The sequence below is a fragment of the Lissotriton vulgaris genome, chromosome 3_1, assembly GCF_964263255.1.
Source record: "Lissotriton vulgaris chromosome 3_1, aLisVul1.2, whole genome shotgun sequence".
In the NCBI taxonomy this organism is placed as follows: Eukaryota; Metazoa; Chordata; class Amphibia; order Caudata; family Salamandridae; genus Lissotriton; species Lissotriton vulgaris.
Window position 1 is genome coordinate 1,341,036,322 of NC_141689.1, and position 22,488 is coordinate 1,341,058,809.

General features: G+C 47.7%; 1 protein-coding gene across 1 annotated transcript in view; it reads left to right on the forward strand.

Annotated features, from left to right (window-relative positions):
• The window catches only part of MRPL1 (mitochondrial ribosomal protein L1), a 641,951-nt gene that overhangs the window by 84,361 nt on the left and 535,102 nt on the right, over positions 1-22,488 (forward strand). The window contains exon 2 of the mRNA XM_086961813.1: positions 18,268-18,355. Coding sequence (XP_086817939.1) covers positions 18,268-18,355 — 88 coding nt within the window. The remainder of the gene's footprint in view (positions 1-18,267; positions 18,356-22,488) is intronic.

Sequence of the window (22,488 nt, forward strand, 5' to 3'; positions counted from 1 at the left end):
GCATTCCTTTAATATACATCTGGTGTAACCCCAGTTATTGTCCTTACATCACGTATTTATATTGAGTCCATACCTAGCATATAATATAACTGACCACAATGAGATTATTTATGATGCTATATATACTATATGAATTCAATATTGATAATTTTGTACAATAAATTATGAAGTATAAATATGCATTGAAATATTGGTGACTCATTAAGAAACCTCTCTTGTAATTGTAAATTGTTGGGGAGGCGGATGTTATATTTAGAGTTTACTCAAACACTCCATAAGCTCTGGTCTCATCCGCGCTTACTCTATCCTCATGTACTCAGATTAGTTCTCTCCTCTCGCATTAACTCATTCAAACTTGCTACATTAATGCACCCTCTTTCTCATGTACGTTAACTAACCTTGTCCCTTTCACTCATCTCTTGGTCTTTTAGTACTCACACTTCCTCATTCATCCAATTTTACTCCTATCTCATGCAATCGTGCATACTCCTTCACCACTAGTACTTAGGCTATTCCTCTTGGAAGTCTTGTTGTCTTCCGTCTGCACTTGCATTTTTTCATTTTCCAAACACACACTCTGTTCTTCCTTTACAGAGACTCAGTTCTCTCTCCTGCACTCAAGTTCCCTTTTCCTTTATCTGGAATTGCACTCTCTTGGCCATCGTGCTCTCTTACATTGCCTTTGTCCTACGTGTACTCTAGTCCTCCTGTTCTGTACTTCACTCTTCTTCTTTTCCCTGCACTCACACTATCTTCCTGCACTCAAAACTCACTCACACCTGCTGAACTGACACTCACTCTCTCCTCGCAATCACTCACACTCCCATCCCTTGTATGTCCTATCTGTTCCAGGGAGACATCCGCTGTTGCCATCTTAGAGGACAGGCAAGCTAACAAGTTGCGGTCACCATCATTGCACTTGACATGGTGTGCCAACCCACAGGAGGCTCCTCTGCTATGACTTTTTAAATTCTTGTGTGAGCCAGTCCTCCTGATCTGTCTTCAAGAACATCCTCATGAGCTTCATCTCATGGCAGCAGGGAATGTTCTTTAGCTAGTGAATTGGAATAATTCAGTTTTCAGAAGTTTCACAAAGTATACATGATTGAGTTAATGCACACCTGGGGGGTCGGTTTGAAGGTTGTTGTGGGAAGGTGGATATCTGACTACATGGTTACCCCAACTTTTCGCCTAGTGTTTAGCTGTTTTTTTACTTAGTTGGCCTGGGATCCTGCTGTTCAGGGCCCCAGGCTATCTGCTCTCACTGTAAAATGGACTCCATGTACTTTAGGTACATATCCAATTGGTTATTGGGTCACCTTGTGAGCCCCTGTATAGTGTACCATAGGTACCCAGGACATAGGTGCATCCAAGGCATACCAGGGGCTGCAGCATGTATTATGCCACCCCTGGCTGGCCATCCAAACTGACACCACTGGCTGATCACTCAGCTGGGGCAAGGTCGTGTAATCCCCCCTTGCTTAGGTATAGTATTCCTATACCTACCATTATATATAGACACATATATACCTATAAGTCACTCCTGTGGCAGGCCTTGACAATCCTGAAGGCAGAGTGCTTGGTTTTATGTGAGATGGTGCTCTAGCATGAGCTGAGCCTGTCTGCAGCTTTCGGAACCATGTCCTTATAGCTGTTCTATGATATAGCCATACCATATTCTTTTAAGTGCATTATAATGCTTGCGGTTAATGCCAACTTTGGTTTGGCTTTATAAAAACATGTTGTGGAAGGTTTCTAAAAAACACTTGGGAAACTAGCCCCCGCCAGTTCTGGCAGCGGGGGTAGCATTCCACCCTTTTAGAGGGAGAAGACATGTAGTTGTAGATTTTCCCGGTTAAAGTTAAACAGAGCCTCAGCATCGCAAAATGGATGCTGCTGCCACAGACACGAGGCTGACCTGTTTCTGGACGAAACTCCGCCAGGGGAGGCCTGGACAATAGGTTTCCTGCCTTGGGAGGTGCTAGCACCTCCCCAGACAGCCTGTAGTGGATTGGGGCAGGGTGGGTTCAATGGAAACTGCTGTTTCCAGACACTGCCTGGGGCACACAGGTGCTCCATGCATAGCCCGGTTCAAACCAGTTGCTGGGGCACTCCAGCCCAGCTCTGGCGCGAAGCTGGACAAAGGGAAAGGGGTGTAACCACCCCCTTCCCAGGTTCCACCCATAGGAGGGACCTAGCAGGTAATCCAGCCCCTTAGATTGATATAAAGCTAGGAGCTGTGTCTAGAGACATTAGATTATCCTGGAAAGAAACTCTGAAACCGACTCTTGGACCTTCGACGTTCCATTTCGACTGGAAGACTGAAGACATCTCCCTTGTGGTTAAGGAGTGACCACCCTGTGCAAACAGGCACCAACAGTAACTTGCCGGTTTGCTTTGTCGACGCTCCCGCCAGAACCCGAAGACTCAGCGAAGCAGACTCTGGACTTCCAAACTTCTCTGACTCCGACCCACAGCAAAGCTGAGACCCGTGGCAGACATGAGAGACGTGGGACCGGACATCCTGCAGTACCTGCTTTTTGCTAATTGTGCAGCTTCTGAGGCGTTCTCAAAGTTGTACATTGGGGATTGAGAAGACCCAACCCCGAGCAGTAAGTGCACCGAAGCCCAGCCCTCCACACTCCACGAGTGCCGCGTGGGGCCTGCGCCTGCATTTCTTCTCGACGCCTCTTCGCGGTTGCTAGCTCGTTGGCACGTGGCCCTCCTGAAGACATCCTTATGAAACAACACCGCTTGCCTGGTTGCTCCGGGCTTGCTCCTGCTTTCCTGTAAACGGGAAGCTCCCCAGACCTTGCTGGTCTGAACAGAAGCTGATCTTCCCTTCCTGCAAGGATTGCCTTTGCCAAGGCTTGTTGGGTCCAATCCGGATACCAACACCGCCAACAGCTAGATCCTTCGTGGGGCAGTCCGTATCCAGCTCCTGGTCATCGTTGACGCCTCCTGGTCCACGTGGCTGCAGAGACAAGCTTCACCTCCACAACTGATTGCATCTCGACATCGCCTGGTTCCTTCCTGGTCACTGGCTAGTGACCCAGACTCTGTCCCCTCTGCTTTCAGGTTCTTCACTGCTCCGATCCACCCTTGGATCCATCCGGACACTTTCCTCCTGGTCGCTTGCAGCACTTTCTTGCAGCTCTCCTAGGATTGATCGACGAAACCCGACACGAAAGAACACCTATGCACCCGGCTTCCCTGGGTGAGGTAACTCTAGTACTCCTGTGCTCCCGTGGGTAAAAACTATCCAAGTGTCCTAGTTTAACTGGGTTTTCCCGCAGTCCACCTGGAAGTGTTCGAAATCTACTACTTTGGGGACACTGTTTGCCTGTTTGCCTAACCTGGACGGCGCTGCCGATTGCTGGAGGCTCTTCTGTCCTTGACCAACGCCTCGCGGTACCCGCTCCGCGGGTCCCGCTTCGGATTCTCCCGTCCTGTGGACGCTGCTGTGGGGTTGTGAAAAGCGGCAGGGCTGCGAGCGCAAAACCCGGGACTCACACTCCCAGGAGTCCCGGTGTGTGAGAGGCCGAGTCACCTGGCCCCGCTCTCCCTGACCGCCCCGCCCCACCTCGAACAGCTGAAAAGAGGGAAGGACCCTCTGTACTGCGGGACACTGTTTGCCTGTTTGCCTAACCTGGACGGCGCTGCCGATTGCTGGAGGCTCTTCTGTCCTTGACCAACGCCTCGCGGTACCCGCTCCGCGGGTCCCGCTTCGGATTCTCCCGTCCTGTGGACGCTGCTGTGGGGTTGTGAAAAGCGGCAGGGCTGCGAGCGCAAAACCCGGGACTCACACTCCCAGGAGTCCCGGTGTGTGAGAGGCCGAGTCACCTGGCCCCGCTCTCCCTGACCGCCCCGCCCCACCTCGAACAGCTGAAAAGAGGGAAGGACCCTCTGTACTGCGGGACACTGTTTGCCTGTTTGCCTAACCTGGACGGCGCTGCCGATTGCTGGAGACTCTTCTGTCCTTGACCAACGCCTCGCGGTACCCGCTCCGCGGGTCCCGCTTCGGATTCTCCCGTCCTGTGGACGCTGCTGTGGGGTTGTGAAAAGCGGCAGGGCTGCGAGCGCAAAACCCGGGACTCACACTCCCAGGAGTCCCGGTGTGTGAGAGGCCGAGTCACCTGGCCCCGCTCTCCCTGACCGCCCCGCCCCACCTCGAACGTCTCTGCCCATTGGCCCAAGGACCTATAGATGCAGCTGTCCGTCGCTGCGCGGGAGCGCGCGCGGGAGCGACCGGGGCGAAGACCGGGCAAAGAGCGGGCCGTTTGAGGCCGTTCGAGGACTGAGCGGACTGGACTGGCCTACTCTCTTTCGCCCGCTACTTCCTACCACAGAGGACCGTAAAGTTCGATCCACGCCCTTCTTTTCTTATATATATTTTGTTGGTTGGCCTTGCCCCTTGCTTAAGATATGTGCACTAGAATAACCAGGAGTAAGGCCTCCAAAGGTGGTCACCCAATTAGTGGTCCACTGGATGACTTCATTACCCGCACTAACTTCGCCATTGACCAGGAAATATCCAAGCTTCAGACTCGGGTATCTCTCGAGTTGGCAGCGGCCAGAAGACTGTCTGAAGTCATTGCTACCTCCAAAAAATCCTCCTTGGGCTCTATAGCTGTGGCGGTTACTCCAGAGCGTCCTCCCATCCCCCACTGTATAATTTCCCAGGCTGAGGTACACCAGACCCCTCCCCAACTCATCCCTTCCCCACACCACACCTCACAACCCAATCTACTGGAATTGAGCGCGCCCGTCACTTCTTGCGCCCAGAATGCCATTCCTACCCTTCCCCCCCCAGTGGTCTTTAATGCCCCTAGTGCCCCTAGTGCCACCCAATTAAACCGGAAGGCTCGCTCTCGTTCCGCCTAGTCACGGAAGAAGGCGAAAATCGCGGTCCCACAACATTTGACACCGATGAATGGCCCAACACCCACCATCAAAGTTGCTCGGCCGTTTTGGGAGCAGCCACCACTGGAGGGAGTTGGGGTGGGGACAACCATTGAGCAATTACCTGCTTCCACCCCAGTGACTGAAGGTCCACAGATAGATGGTTTGGGTAATAATGATAGGGAATTTATAAATCTGGTATGGGAATCCCTTAAAAAGCTTCTCTCCCCCTTAGATCTCAGACTTTCACGAATCGAAAATAATTTACTTGAGATGGAAAAGAGCATTATTGCTCTGGCCACTCTCGGTTTGAGAAGTCTTGAGAATCAGTGCCTCCCTGTAGCTGATGCTATTTCTCCAGCTCCCATAGCGCAAACGCACCAAAGCCAGCCCACTATACCCACGATTGTACGCCCGGTTCCTAAACCGAGGACTGTGAAGGTGGATCAAATACCTACTGTCTACAATCCCTAAGGCCCCGAAGCGGACCCCAACCCACCTACCTGTCAATTCTAAAGCTGGGCTAACTTCAAAACTCCAGCCTGACAAGGTAACTATACCACCTACCCGGGACTTTCAGGTTAAGAACAATTTTAGAGGGGGCTATATTGATCTTCCCCCGGAAGCAAATGATTTTGTAGTTGTGTTGATGGGGGTTCCACAGATCAGCAATGGCCAATATGAGGATCATTGGTCCTTGAAAAATAAAATAATGCATTGGCTTAATGTCAATAGACCTATCCCCAATGGCCGTAGAAGTAAAGTGCTGATGGTGCGCAGAACTTCTTGGGTGGGCCCAACTAGGAAAACAAATGCGGGGGATTGTATAGTTGTAACTTTCGATGACCCGCACACAGCACAGCACATATGCTCGTGGCCTTGTAGTGAAGGGTCCTCTGTCATTCCGAAACCCCTGTCCTTCTTCTATCCCCCACGACCGATCCACAATCAGATGGACAATTGGTCATTAGTCCATCACCAACCAAGGAGAAACCATTTTAACCATCAAGTGGATCCTCTTTCACATTGGAATGGTTTCCCAATTTCAAACAGATTTGGAGGTCTGGAGGAAATAGATTGACTCCCTAGGCACTCAGGTTCCCACACAGCGGGCAATGTACCATCTTTCCCAGCCCATGGGCGTCCCGGGTCCCTTTGTGCAGATATCGAACCCTCAGCAACTGTACATCCTTTTGGCCTAGTTCGAACACCACACAGCTCTATTTTTGAGGGGGGTTTGATAGCTAAGAGTAGTGCAGATCAAGCCGAACTGACTGCATTGGGAGCCTTTAGTCCACAAGGTAGGAATGCCCAGTCGGAATCCTCGCATATCCCACCAAAGGCCCCTGTACAGGCCACACCTTCATCTGTAGGAAGTCAGTCTGAGGGAATCAGGGTCCTTACAACCTCCTACAAAATTTCCCAAGATGAGCCCCTTGACAGGTCACCCCTAGCGGCTGTGCCTATTTCAACTGCATTTGCGTACTCCCCCAGTCAACCTATCACAGCTGTACCTCCGTTAAAGATTGTAAGCTGGAATGTGGCAGGGCTAAATCGGAACTTTGATAATCCCGAATGGAATGTGTTCATAGAGCCATTTGACATTTGCATTTTGCAAGAAACCTGGACCTTGGACCCAAAACATAGAGTAGGATTTACCACCTATTTTGTCCCAGCTCTCCAACAAAGGGGTTCAAAGGGTCGTCCGTCTGGAGGCCTTTTAATATGGGTTAGAATTGCTTTGGGTTTAAAAGTGAGCCATAGGTCCACTCATTCTCCTGACTTACAGAGGATCTCAATACATTGTGAGGGGGGCAAGATGTTAGAGGTCTTCAACCTATATCTGAGGGGCGCCAGGTGCGGGACATCAAGCCTACCTCAGACAGGTCTTAGCAACGACCTAGCTGCTTGCAAGATTGACTCTTATATTCTCCTTGCAGGCGACTTCAACTGTTGTTTCGAACCGCTGGCAAAGGAGGATATCTTGAATTCTTTCGAAGAAGATGCAAGAAGGGGTATCCCGACTTTGTCCCTGGACCCGATTCCTAAATGGACACAAAGTGCGATAGATATCAATGCACTCTGTTTGGAGCATAATTTGAGATCAGCGAATGGCCGCTCAAAATCGGACCTTATGGGAGCCCACACTTACAATAGAACGGGTCACTCCTCCAGAATCGATTTTATCATCCTGAATTATAATCTTTGGCCATTCCACTTGGATATGGAGGTTGTAGCATCCTGCGATAGCGACCACAACCCCCTTTGTTTAACCCTCTCTCCAAATTGGCAAAACAAGAAGTACAAGCAAGCACCCATTTGGAAGTCATCCCATGAAATTGTTCCGTCCAATTGTGGTAGGCGTTTGAAGTGGGCAAAAGTTAAAGCTGATGAGGCAAGGATGGCGCAAGCCGGGTCCATCTTGTCAGTGGTGGAGCCTCGGCTTGACGCTGTAAGCCCAGCCGGTACAAAGTCTTACCACTTTTTATAGAGACCATAGTATCACTGAGTAAATTGTTTACTATTCAATATACTAAACCCAGGGTGGGTTCCAAAAGTGATTCCAATGCTAGAGACAATTGGTACTCTCCTAAATGTCGTATTGCTAAGGGGGAGCTTATTGCTGCAGTAAAGAGTAGGGACAAGGTCGCCATTAGTTCCTCGAGGAAATCTTACAAAAAAACAGTGGTTGAGGCAAAGGAGGATCATGATTACCATTTCTGGTGTGACCTAACTGAAGCTAGTACCTTGAAGGATTCCAAACGGTTTTGGGATCTCCTAAGAGCAAGGAACAAGCCCATTGACCAACAAATAACCTGCAATATTCCGGGTGATGCTTGGTTTGCCCACTTCTCCAAGCTTTATTCTGTTGCACTGGACTTGTCTCCTCCATGCCCGGGATCTTTGGCCATTACAATAGCTAATTCTCTTCCTATAGACTTCCCTTTCACTAGTCAGGAAGTTGAAGGGGCTATTAGGGGCATTGTCCCCAACAAGGCTCCAGGCCCTGATGGTATCCCAGGGGACTTACTTAAATCCTACCCGGTAGTATGGAGCAGATTAATTGCTTTACTCTTAAATGAGGCTCTGCTAGGGGGATCCTTTCCTGACTCTTGGAGGGGCGCAGAAGTTGTGCCTATTTTTAAGAAAGGCAGCAGGGACGACCCAGCAAACTACCGCCCCATAAGCTTGCTGGACTCAACCCAGAAGGTTGCGGGGAAAGTTGTCCTGGGTAGGATCCTCCAATGGGCCGACGAGGAAAAGATCCTGTCTGATTTTCAGGCAGGTTTTAGAACAGGGACAGGCACCATCGAGCAAACATTCCGCCTTCTGATGATATATTGGAAGGTGGTGGTGCTGGGAGGGGGTACGTTATATCTAGTCTTTATAGACTTGAGAACGGTCTTCGACCTAGTCCCACGGGAACTACTATGGAATGTCCTCGATGGTCTAGGGCTACCTAACTACCTGTTGTTCTTGCTTAAAAAATTTCATGAAGGCAATTTCGCCCAGATCAGGTGGGGTGTCCAGGGAGAAAAAACATCTTGCATCCCAGTAGACAGGGGCGTCCGCCAGTGGTGTGTGCTTGCCCCCACTCTGTTTTCTCTATATGTCAACGGAGTGGTGGAGCATCTGCTGCAACATCCTGCGGATGCGCCTACCCTGGCGGGCAGAAAGATCCCAACGCTCCTGTTTGCGGATGACACCCTCCTGATCTCGAAATCTCCAGCAGGCATCCAGAAATTGCTTTCTAGCTTTAAATCCTTCTGCGATAGCAGGGGTTTAGCTATAAATATAAGCAAGACCAAGTTCCTTGTCCTTAATCCCCCCAAGAAATCTGTCGCCCCACCTGTTTTAGACTCCACCCCCCTGGAGAGAGTCAAAGAATTTGACTACTTGGGAATTCGCTTGTGTGACTCAATGAGTTGGAAGGCACACCATCAAAAGGTGTTTCTGACGCATAAAAGGGTCACGGGTGTTTTGCTCAAGGAACAACGAGCCTCCTCATTGAAACCAATCGGGGCAGTGCTAGATATCTACAGAGCAAGGGTTGTAAGCGCAGCTTTATATGGCGCTGAACTGTGGGGTACGCAGAGAGTCGATACGTTGGCAAAGATGGAAAACAACTTCCATAAAGATCTGATGAGGCTACCCCACAGCACTCCTACAATCCCCCTCTTGTTGGATGCAGGCACTCGCCCAATCTGCGAGCAAGCAAAACTGCGCCCTCTGCTACTTTGGTCCCGGGTATGGAATGTCCCAGAATTGTGTAGTTACGCTGACGCCCTGAAAGATCTGTTGTCTCTCCCAGGTTGTAATAAGATACCCTGGTTTAGGGAGGTAAAACGATTGCTCTATGAGCTGGGATTGGGAGATGCTTGGGCCAATAAAACAGCACCGCCCAAGCTGCTTCTAAAGAATGCCTACTGGCTATGGGTAAAAAATAACAGAATGCGTAACTCCAATCTTTGCAAATCTGTTGCCCAATTTTTACTAGTTAAAGATCTCCCCTTCAGGGAACCTTATTTGGACCTAATCCACAGTTCTGGAGACAGATCACTCTACTTCAAATTTAGGGTGGGTGTTCTCCCCTTAGGATTGTTTACTTCCTCTTGGAATCCTCCCTTTCAAACGGTCCCATTTTGTCCATTTTGCGACTTAAGGGTTGAGTCTGACGCCCACCTTCTGTTTGAGTGCAGTGCTTATGCAGCTCCTAGATTGAATTGGTTAAAGCCCTTGTGCAGAAGTCTGGGAACAAGATCACACTTAGAAGCACTACGTATATTGCGCTCTGATGCCCGCCCATTCTTTGCATGCTGCATGGCAAAATTTCTTGGCTGGGCATGGCGTATAAGATCTGCAAGAAAGCTATTGATTCAATAATGTCCTCTTTTCTGTGACCTGTTTTTAGATACTAGTGTAAATATTTGTAAGGATAGCTTAAATGTGTATTTTATGTATTAATGTCTATTATGATTTCCTACGGTATTTTATATTATGCACTTTTGTAATGATTTTACTTTTTGTACTGCTTTTATGATATGTACCGTATCGAAATAAAGCTATACTACTACTACTACTTTGTAACGTTTACGTTCCCATTGAAAGTCTATGGTAACCCGCTTGTGTGTTTAGACACTGCACACGCATCCTGTGGGACTCCTACTTCCTAACCTTTGGTTGTTCAGTGTAGCCCCTGTGATTTCCAATGCCCTAGGCCTACTCACCTTTCCTGAAGTGGTTCTTATACCACTTACTTAGTATATGGTTCGTGAGGCCCCTAGGGCAGAATTGTATTTGTGCAACTTATAGCATGCTTATTGAGTAACTTGTGCTGTATCTCGAACTCTGACCTCATAAAGAGTTCAGAGGGGTTGTGTTAGTAATAAATACATATATATTTTATATATACCTTGTGTTGTGTCCTTTCATTTGATATTCAAGGGACTATTAGTGGTAAAACAGCTGGCTTCACATGCTCTCTGAAGTTTTAGCCTAAGACTACTGTCCATGCTACCACTAGGATAGCTGGCCTATAAGGTTAACTTTACAACCATCACCATAAGGGTTGTTTGGACTGATACAGGGTGCCCCCTAGAATAGTGGACATCACATGTCAGGCCAACTTCTCACAGTTGTCAACAGTTTGTCTATATTTTTTCCACTTGAACTTCTCTTGTTGGATACATGTCATAGCTGCTATTATTTTGTCCTTTTTTTTTTTTTACTGAAGGATTTGTTGATAGTGCAGAAAATCTTGAATGTGTCCTTGGTTTTGATTGGCAGCTAGTGAAGTGTTTTCTGAGAAGGCTTGATGTGGTCCCTTTTATGTAGGTTATGTCCCATTCAGGCTGCCAGCTTTTGAACATGTTGCAGTATAACGATGCACTTTTTGGAGAAATCTGGGACTGTAATCCTAGAAGAGCATGAGGAGGGCACTGGTCGTATCATCCTGGTAGTCAAGGAGCTATTAAATAATAGTCCAAGCATGAGGCGATGTTAGTAGTGTTGTTTAGGTTATTGTCTGACGGTAAAATAAATGTGGAAGTCAGCGGCATATATATGGACGTTTTCTTGATGCTGCCAGAGAAGCTGTGCCAAGAAGCACACATAGATATTGAACAGGCATCGGGAAAGGGATGAGCGCTGTGGGTACAGGGTTCTCGGGAGTACTGAGTCAGCTGTTCCAAACATTGATGCTTTTGCTGCAATTTTGAGAGAAGCTCTGTGGAGCCAGGGTAGCACAGTAGGCGGACTGGTTCTAGGATTTTTGAGGCCCCAGGCGAAAATGAAGATGTGAGCTCCTCTAATTTGCATGTGCACAAGAAGCGATATCACAGAAAGTGACATCACAGGACTATTAATCTTCTTTGGCATCTCTGAAGTGACCTAGTGTGGATATGAACAACATGGATAAAAAGATAAATACCCCAATTAAATAAGTCTACTTATTTAAAGCCGTATTAGGTGTATCACATTAGTCGTATTGAACGGAAAAGCTTGGCACAGGTCTCACAAAGATGGATGTCCTTACTCTACGTTAACAGATTGTTTACAGATTAGTGCATGATAAAAATGTCAAAACAATGTGGAAAATTAATTGAATAACCTCACTATGGTTAAAATTATGCTACAGGATATAGTGATTTTTTTAATTATTGTATTTTATTGCTTTTTAAAGATGCAGAGAAAAATAACAGACTTACAATAAAACAAAAGAGAAAAAACAAATAATCACTGAAATCAAATGCAAATATGGCGTCGACAATAACAGTACTGAACATGGCAACATTTAGAGGTAGGGCAAGTGGGGGTCATAAGACACAGCAATTATAGAAATAATAAACCAGCAGTGAGGTAATCAGGCGGGGACAGTTCCATGCTTACGGCTGCTAATGGGCTGGAGGTTATAACAAGAAAATACCATTACATTTCAGATACAGTTCAAGACATTAATGGTACAGAGAATTAACACAATTGTTGTCTAATCCTCAGGAGTATCAACCACAGTTTGGTGAGCGGCTTGATACTGAGCATTTCGTTATACACCTCAGATTGGGTGTTACAATGAACCATATTGTGTTCCCACTCCGCCACCGTAGGCATGGGGCCCCTCATCCAATGCATCGCCAGCTGACGCTTGGCGAGGAGACCCATTGCTACCAATTTGCTTGCAGCTTTCGTAAGGGGTTTAGTGTATCCCAGGAGAGCCAGTAGGGGATCCGGAGCAAGTATGTAATTCAACTTCTGGAAGATTGTTTTCCAATAATGTAGCAATTGTGGGCATTGCCATGCCTGATGAAAAAAATCAGTGTCTGGTGTACGACACCGCTCACAATTGTCAGTGTCCCTCAGTCCATACCCAAAGAGCTTGTAAAAGGGAATAAAAAACTCTATTTAAAAATGTTAAATGGGAGAGCCTGTGACTGCCATTGATAGATATCTTGCGAGTAACCTCGAGCAGTAATACCAGATGTCATCTGGGATTGAGACACCTATATCTGATTGCCAGGCTTGCCTAACCTTGCTGAGGTAGGACATCTTCGTGTCCAGGGCTAAGGTGTATAACTTGGAGATGATCTTACGCGGGGACTGAGCACTCAGCAGAGCGGACAAAGGAGGAATGACCAAGGGCTACTGTAACTCCTCTCCTAGTATCGCCCGCAAAGCATGTTGAGTTCTGAAGAAGTGGAATCTGGTGAGGGCTAAATGTGCGCCTATCTGCGCCTGCGATCTCCTTCCATGTGCCCAATCGCCCGTACCGGAAAAGGTCAACCATGTTTTATATACGTAATTTGTTGAGGGAGTCCAGGGCCCCTTTCTCTGAGCCAAGCACGAACCATTGGCACCATTCAACATGCATTCGTGGTGAATATAATTGCGCCCAATGGTACAATCTTAGCAACGCATGCCATGCGTGAACAACTGACTTAATCGAGCCCAGTATACCGCTGTGTCGTGTTGGGGTCTGTGTTATGAAGCGAGGCAAATAGTGAGGGGCAGCAGAAACCCTTTCAATGTGGAGATGTGAATATACCCTGGGATTATCATCAAATAGAACCTTGAGACGCGCTGGATATAGCATAGCATACTCTATGTGCTTGTCCCGTAGTTACTGGTTCAAGGGGATGAATTGCCGCCTGGCTTCCTGCATCCGGAGGGTAAAGTCTGGGAACAGGAAGATGAAAGAGCCTTTCTATTTCAAAGTACCCAGTTCTCGTGCCTTACGCAGTGCAGCATCCCTGTCCCAGTAGTTTAGAAGTTTCGCTATTATAGGCCGAGGCAGGGCACCCGGCTGAGGGCGAGGGCCAAGCGATCGCTGTGCTATCTCAACTACCAAAAAGTGGGAAAAGGTGTCTGCTCCTAGAAGGGTGGTCAAGAGCTTTTCAACAAATATTTCCATGTTTCTGGTCACCGTAGATTACACCAGGCCTGTAATGCGGAGATTAATGCAACACGAGTGGGCCTCCAAGTCCTCAGCCCGATCCTGCAGTGCATCCAATGTATGCTCAACCCGCTTCTGTGTGCTATCAGCGTCTGTCTGGGCCTCCTCCACTTCCGCTATGCGGCGCTCCGCCATGTTTATACATTCTGAATGTTTATCAACTCTTTCGGACAACCTGTCCATTCTGTAGGCCAGCGTATCGATCTTAGAGTCAATGGCTGGTAGCCCCTTCTGCATGGTCTCAATAATCTGCTTGATATCGCTCACTGAGCCGTCAGGAGGGGACTCCGAGTTGGGAAGCTTATTGTCTGCTGCATCCTCAAGGTGCCTGGACTTACGGTACTCAAAGGTGAGCTTAGGTTGGGACTTGTCAGGCTTCCCCATAGCTAGATCCGCACTCCAGAAGAGTACACTGGCCCGGCCACAAGGCGGCGACCAGGAGCGGAGGAGGCTGCAAAACTAGGACGGTAGAGACGACGGGGAATCCACAACGAGGAGAGGAGGATCAGTAGCAAACTCTCCAGTGATCTAACCAGGGTGGAGGGCAATGTAGGGCATGTGGCCATGCAGAGACGAAGGTAGGTATTATTCAGCAGCACTAGGGGACAGTAATTGCCAAACTAGGAAATGCAGCACCCACCACCAGTCCCAGGCACTGGGACTGGTGGTGGGTGCTGCATTTCCTAGTTTGGCAATTACTGTCCCCTAGTGCTGCTGAATAATACCTACCTTCATGAAGGACGCTCCTGGGGCAAAATGATGCACACCCCCAGGTGCAGGGCTGGGCCGCGCCCCCAAGAGGAAGAAAGTCCACGCCTCTGGCAGCCCCCCGCATCAAGGCCAAAGCTAGCTCTAGAAAATGAGGCGAAGTATGCAGTCTGGGGATCCCCCCAATAGGCACGCCAACAGGGTGTGTGGGATAGACTTGTGTGTAATTGTGTTAATGTATTCGACCACCCCTTCCCAGAAAGCTGTTAGTTCAGCGAAGGACCACACTGTATGGAGTATTTCAGCTCCATGTGCCCCACTTCTGGGGCAAGCTGGCCTACTAGTTCGAAAGAGGCGAAGAATTTTACAAGGGGTGAGATACGCCCAATGAAAAAAGTAAAATCCAACTCCTACTTGAATGTTGCACTAGTAATTCTAAATTGTAGCATGTTTTGCTTCAAGTGTAAGGTTTTAGAGAGAGAGTGGTATCGTTTCTTGAGCTGTGCTTGAGATGTATACTGTCTTTGTAGCAATAGGCAAGGTGTCCAAAATACACTGTGTAATAGTGCATCCTCAGTGCCTTTTTCAAGGGAGCTGCAGGGAAAATTAATTAATTAATTGCAGGTTTATATAGCGCTAGGATCGACTCCCGGAGGAGTATCTCCGCGCTTCGACCGCTGCGAAACCCTTCCTGGCTTCCCTGAGAGATGGTCCCTTAGTGGGTATCTCCAGGGTGAGACCAGGCATCCCCAGCGGTCTGGTGGGGCCGTTAGTGAAGATGAGGCAAGCTAATGCCCAGAGTTGCCGAGTGTGAACGCTGATCAGAGTGGGCACCGAGGCGAGAGAATTATCGAGTCCGCTGACCCTGGTCCAGAAACCTGCCGCGTCGGGAATCGAACCCTGGTCCCGGGCCGTCCTCTGCTCTCGGGTCTGCCGCCTCTAACCAGTGAGCCACACTACGTCACCTTTGTGACTTAGGTCAGCCAGTGCAGCTCTCTGCGAGCCCCCATAAACAAAGTCCGACTTTCTATTTTAAGCCCCACTTGCCGACACACCCATAATAAGTTCCCTATGGAGGGTACATCACAGCAACCCCTGCCCCCTTAGTTTACCCCCACAGCAATAGCCATTCAGTAGCATCCCCACAGAAATAAGATGCAATAATATCTTAATGACTACAAGAGTATATAAGACCAATTCTCCAGAGATGAGTAAAGGTTCAGCTTCCAGGTTCTAGCTAAGAAACTGAGCTGTTCCACAGACTCAAAGCAAAATCTAACTGAAGGTATAGTTTCTCTGTCCAGATGATACCAAGGCCTAAACTCTCATTGCAGCAGCAGGAATAAACAGCACTAGTATACTTCTGCAACAAACCCTCACATACTTGTGAACACACTCACACCAAATGGTCCACAGCATTATTCACACAACTTGCTTCCACACAAGTCTATCCCACACACCCCGTTGGCGTGCCTATTGGGGGGACCCCCAGACCGCATACCCACTAGACCCACCACCAGGTTTGTGGATCTTGCCCTGGTCCTTACTATGCATTGGGTGCAGGGTCAAGACTGATTTGCATATGGCTGGGTCCAAACTGGAATGGCATGGTGAGCAAAAAAACAATGGTTTTAGGCCCAGATCTCTGTACTGGGGTGAATGTATGACATTTTTCTGTATTCTTTCCATCAATAGTTCCTTTTGCATTTGTCACCCCGAGTGGGACGGGTATGTTCAGACGTGAGTCAGGAATTAAGCTATCTTGGCTGAAGAGGGGTGAAACCCCGAAACCGGTCCTAGGATGCTTGTTTCCAGTCCAGGGAGGACCTGGCCTGGCAGTTCGGGCGGGACTGTTCCCATTGGGCGCAGGGTCAAGACTGATTTGCATATGACTGGGTCCAAACTGGACTGGCATGGTGAGCAAAAAAAACGATGGTTTAGGCCTAGATCTCTGTACTGGGGTGAATATATGACTTTGTTCTGCATTCTGTTCATCAATAATTATTTTTGCATATGCATTGAATAGCACCCAGGGACCCAAATCTGGCCAAATGGGGAGGGGCGCTCATTTGGTGGGTGGTTTATGAAAGTGGAATATTATTCCTGGAGGCAAGAAGTGGAAGGGGTTCGCTGGAGTTGACCAAAGCGTAGGATCATCTAGTAGACTGCTTCAAAGAGCTTGATTAGTACCCGCCTGCACACACTCATGTACCCTTTGACGAACCAGTGGGGGGAACATGACTAACTTTCCTCAGACGCTCCTTATGATGGCACACGTAGGACATCATATATCAAGATATTTCTAATGTTGCCAGTTGTGGAGGCGACACCAGATGAGGAGTTGTAGGCGCCATTGGGATGGGAGGTATGCAGGGGGGCAAGAATGGGGAGTACTTGCGTATTGAATCGGTAGGTCTGCAGTAATTGTTACCTTACGCTCATCAATCAATCAATCACGAAATTTATAGAGTGCACTACTCACCCGCGAGGGTCTCAAGTCGCTGGGAGGGGGGGGGGGAGGGGGGGGCAGTACTGCTCGAAGAGCCAGGTCTTGAGGTGCTTCCTGAAGGAGAGATGGTCCTGGGTCATTCGTAGGTGGGTGGGGAGGGTGTTCCACGTCTTGGCCGCTAGGTAGGTGAAGGATCTTCCTCCGGTGGTGGTTCAGCGGATACGTGGAACGGCGGCAAGGGCGAGGCTGGCGGAGCGGAGCTGGCGGGTAGGTGTGTAGAACGTGAGGCGGTTGTTGAGGTATTCGGGACCCATGTTGTGGAGAGCTTTTTGTGCGTGGGTGAGGAGTCTGAACGTGATCCTCTTGCTGACTGGGAGTCAGTGCAGGTCTCTCAGGGGGGCGGAGATGTGGCTGTGTCGGGGGATGTCCAGGACGAGTCGTGCGGAAGCGTTCTGTATGAGCTGGAGTCTTTTCTGAAGTTTGGCAGTGGTCCCTGCATAGAGAGCGTACCCGGCTGGTGACGCGGGCCTGGGTGACCGTCTTCCTGGTTCTTTAGGAGCATGCGGAGGGTGTTGAAGCAGGAAGAGGTGACGGCGTTGACTTGCCTGGTCATCGTGAGGGAGGAGTCGAGGATGAAACCCAGGTTGCGTGTGTGGTCCGTGGGCTTGGAGGGGGTGCCCAGAGCCGGAGGCCGCCAGGAGTCGTCCCAGGCGGAGATGGATGGGCCGAGGATGAGGATTTCCGGCACTTGGCCCACTCACACATTGAGGTTGCGTTTTTATCAAGAGACCTGAGGGAACTTTGGGTGGTAGGAAATTTGTGTTGGTTCGGTGATCCCACAAATTTCTCACACAGAAATTTGAGTAACAAGTGACTTTTTAGCTATATTTGAAGTTTGCAGGGGATTCTGGGTAAGAAAACACGGTGAGATCCATGCAAGCCACACCTCCCTGGACACCCCTGGTGTCTAGTTTTCAGAAATGTCTGGGTTGGGTAGGTTTCCCTAGATGGCCTTCGAGCCCTGGACCAAAAACTCAAGTGTACCCCTTGTAAAACTAGGTCGTTTTGTGATTGATAATGTTGATGTATCCAATGCATTTTGGGCTCTTCCCTCTTGCACGCACTTGGCCCGCCTACACAAGTGACGTCTCATTTTTATTGGGAGAGCTTGGGGAACGCTAGGTGGTAGGAAATGTATGGTTACCTTCTAATTCTGGAATCATTTGGCACAGAAATGCAGGGAAAATGTGCAATTTTAGTAACATTATGATTATGAAGTTTGAAGGATATTAAGGGTAGGAAAACATGATGGGATCCACAAGAGGCACAGCACCCAGTACTCCCATGGGTGTCTAGTTTAAGGGAATACCTAGAAATGGTAGACTATGTATACCCTGGCAGAGAAAGGCAGAAAAGACCAATATTGCTCCACCACCATTTATTCTTCAATTACACGCACATACTGGTTTTTACTTCAACTTTGCGGTCTCCAACAATACACCGTCCCTGTGCAGTGACTCTGCAGTTGAATAAAACTAATTTTCATACCATTGCTTTGTCTTAGAGAAGGAACGCATTTTTTATATTAAATGTGTATATATTTATATAATGCACACATATATAGAAGTAGCTTGATGTTACATACAACAAATGAGCTTTTCGCCATTTTTCTTACAAATGTCCGCATTTTAGATTCTGTAAAAGTGACAACAATGTGATGTTGATTTCAGGTGTGTGTTTTTTTTTTTTATATATCCTGCAGTTCTGTCACAATGTCAGACACCGGTTTTCACAAGGGTGAACCTGAATTTACAAGTCTTCAGCAGGAAACATGTTTCTCATGCTGCAAAGTAAGTGCTTTATAAGCCTGTTTTGGACAAAAATGTGTTCTGTTATTTTAGATAACAAGCCTCCATCCGGCTAGATGGTTCTGCCTTAACATTTTCTGCAGTAGTCTACAGCACAAGCAGGAGATATATTGCGCTAATCTGCTTTATACTAGTTGCAACATAAATAGTTGAAAAATACACCTCTGCTTTCAAGAGATACTCTGAGTAATGCTTTACGATTCGGATTATTATATACAGCAGAAAATATTTAATGCTGCAAGCAAGTGACTTCTACCCAATGTCTCGATGCGACAAGCCAGGATTTACTACTGCATTATACAACAGCAACTCCCTCAAAATTCAGGAACTGTTAAATTTTCTTTTTACCTATTATGAACACAGTACAGAATATTTTTAAGGTACCAGGGAGCGTGCTTTTCTCTTACTGAAAGGCTAACTAGCAACAAGTCAGGTAGTGCAAATTGGATAAAGGTGTAGAAAAGAAGAATATGAAAAATATATATAGTTGCGTTTCTTTGATTCCCCAGCACCAGGACACAACTTAAATGTTGCCTGCAGTTGGTGTAGATTCTCTTTGAAAGTGCGGCGTCCAACACTCTATTTGCTTTGTGTATTACTGCTCTTACATTGATAGCACGCAGGGATACAGAAAGGTGATGTTTCCAAAGTCTTGGTTTGCAATGTATGTAGCACTTTACTGGAGTGCTGTCCACGGTCCAAAACAGTTAAGCATGCACCCCTCCCAGTCACTCTTTAGAATCATTGGCACATATTAGTTTTGTCCACATTGACCTGCCTCCTCTCTCCGAATTCAAGTTATCTAAAACACGATATGGGCCAGATGCTTCAATTACATTTAATCTCATACGTTAGAAAAACCTTAAATATAATTTCAGGAAATCTCATCAACATATGTGCATATAGATTTTGAGACCATGCCTGTTATGTATTCTATGCAGAGAAAGTTGAGACGGTCCCGCGATGAAGGCACCTCAGCCGAAACGTGCATAGCTTCCATCTACCTCCAGCCTTCCCATTGTCTATGAATTATCTGGCTCTCCTTTTTTGTATATAAATGTGAAATGAAACAAACTGTTTAATTACTTGTGTAAATCAATTGCACTGTTGTCTCATGAATACATTATTATGTTGTACTGTTCTTTGTGTATTGGCAATTTTAGTTAACATAAATTAAAAATAATGTTTTGATATTTAGAAACAAATAAAATAAAAGCAAAATAAAGTTTTTTTATAAATAATTCATCATGGTCATTAACTTACAATAATGCACACTGTTTTCATGTATAATCATTGTAGAATTTTTTTGAGTATTGTACGCTTGCTCCTAGTGTTCTTTTCCCTTTAATGTAGTATACAGCACTAGCAGGAGATTTATTGTGCTAATCTGCTTCATACTAGTTGCCACATAAATAGTTGAAAAATACACCTCTAATCACAAGAGATACTCGGAGTAATGCTTTACGATTCCGATTATTATAATAAACTGAAAATATGTAATGCTGCAAGCAAGTGACTTCTACCCAATGTCTCGATGCGGCAAGCCAGGATTTACTACTGCATTATACAACAGCAACCCCCTCAAAACTCAGGAACTGTTGGATTTTCTTTTTACATATTATGAACACAGTACAGAAATCTTTTTAGGTGCCAGGGAGCGTGCTTGTCTCTTACTGAAAGGCTAACTAGCAACAGGTCAGGTTGTGCAAAGTGGATAAAGGTGTAGAAAAGAGGAATGAAAATTATATATAGTTGCGTTTCTTTGATTCCCCTGCACCATAATACAATTTAAATGTTGCCTGCAGTTGATGTAGATTCTCTTTGAAAGTGCAGTGTCCAACACTCTGTTTGCTTTGTGTACTATTGCTCTTACATTGATAGCACGCAGGGATACAAAAAGGTGTTGTTTACAAAGTCTTTGTCTGCAATGTATGTAGCACTTTACTGGAGTGCTGTCCACGGGCCAAGACAGTTAAGCATGCACCCCTCCCAGTCACTCTTTAGAATCATTGGCAAATATTACTTTTGTCCACACTGACCTGCCTCCTCCCTCAGAACGCTAGTTCTCTAAAACACGAAATGGGCCAGATGCTTAAAAATTGAAGAGATTACCAAGCCAATTCTCCTTCTTAAAAGTAAAATCAGGCACGACAATATATGAAATTCTGTAGGTAAGTTATTGCCTGTCTCGTGTCCTCTCTGTATCTATCCAGCCGTCATTAAACTCTAAAAGTGGTGAGGGCTTGAGTGTTTTTTAAAGTATGACATTCTTTGACTCAGAGCAGCTAATGGGTATGTGCTGTGATCAAAATAAGATGTCATAAGCAAAATGTAAAAGTAGGCCAGGAGCCTGCAACATCATTCAGTTAACTGGAGTTAACTTTGGCGAACCAGGACTGTATAATGAAAAATGTCCTAGCTATCGTATCATTATGGTTTAAATTCTATTACGGATCGGAGGCGAGGATTAGGCTATTCTTTCTTCTTTATTTTTCACAGCAGCCATGTTTAAAACGGAACACTTAACACTTTGACTACATTTGTCATGAGTCCAAACCACAACAAAGTACTAGAACCAGAAAGTCCATCCAATCTGGGACCTCCACCTGACATAACCGTCGTCTCCCTTCCAAGGACTTCCTTTTTAGGTCAAGCCTGTAACAGCACTTACGCTGTTCTGGCGAAGACTTCATGTAAGGGCTTGCAGAAATCACCCCACACGCTCGCACGTGTGCTTGTAGTTTTGTCCCAGGCTATTGGCCTTTGCGTGTGTCTCTTTAACAAAGACAGCACGTAATTGGCCAAAGCCTCTTTTTGTCCCACCTATGTGCACGCCCACGGCCTAATGCTTACAGTTACGCGCAGCAGCAGCATATGTGTAGAAATTAAGTCCACGTTTCCAATTATCGTTCCCAGACACGGGCGCGATAATTGGAAACATATGCTGCTGCTCGCAACCGTGCGCGCACAGCAGCAGATTTCGCATCTCAGGGGCGAAAAGTGTTTTAAATTATTGAGCCCTGGTGGTCGCTCGCGCGCACCACTCGTTTTAAAATTTTTTTTTACTTTCAGCGGGATGCCTCCGTCCAGGCTGTGTCTGGTTTGCAATATGCGTGTGCATGGGTCGCGCCTATAGACCGCGAGAATACCCCTGTAGCGCCCATGCTATGCTCGGGTATGCTGTGCATGAAGCGCTGTGCTGTTTACTCACTCGCTCCATGAAGCAGCCACACCTGCAGGCTCTGAGGTAACCTTCCTTGGCCTCGGGACCGCCTCAGCACTGCCTCTGGGTGCTTCGAGGCACCTCTAGCGCCGCCTCAGACTGCTTCATGAAGCAGCCACACCTGCAGGCTCTGAGGTAACCTTCCTTAGCCTCCGAGACCGCCTCAACACTGCCTCGGGGGGCTTCGAGGCACCTCTAGCGCCGCCTTACAGACCTCTTCATCAAGCAGGCACATCTGCAGGCTCTGAGGTAGCCTTCCTTAGCCTCCGAGACAGCTTCAACACTGCCTTGGTGGGCTTTGAGGCGCCTCCGGCACCTCTTCCCAGACATCGTCTTGCAGTTGCCACACTTGCCCCTGCAGGCTCTGATATAGCCTTCCTTAGCCTCTTAGACCGCCTGGACATCGCCTCTGGGAACTTCAAGGCGCCTCTAGCACTGCCTCACGAACCATATATGACCGTGCACTGCCGACTCCACACTGCCCCGTGGCACCTCTTGCACCAGTTGCCAGGCTGCTTCACCCAGCCGCCCACATCTTCCACTTCACCACCCCCTCCATCTTCTGGGGTAGCTTTCTTCAGCAACCGAGACTGCCAAACTACTGCCTCTGGGAGTTTCGAGGTGCTAATAGCACCACCTCCCAGGCTGCCCCCTTCTGACTCTCACATCGGCCCCTGGACTGCCCTCCTTCCGTTGCACCTCGAGACATCCTCTAGCACCTCCCAGACAGATTTCAGCTGCCTCCCAGCATTACCCCTCAAGCCTGCCTCATGCCCCCTCCCACACCACCTGCTCCTGCAACGCTTCTAGCAGCCTCCTCCTATAGACTCCAGGCTGTCTCATCACAGGTCCGCAGCTCCCGCCCCCTTGCACTCTCCACTCCTGGCCTCTG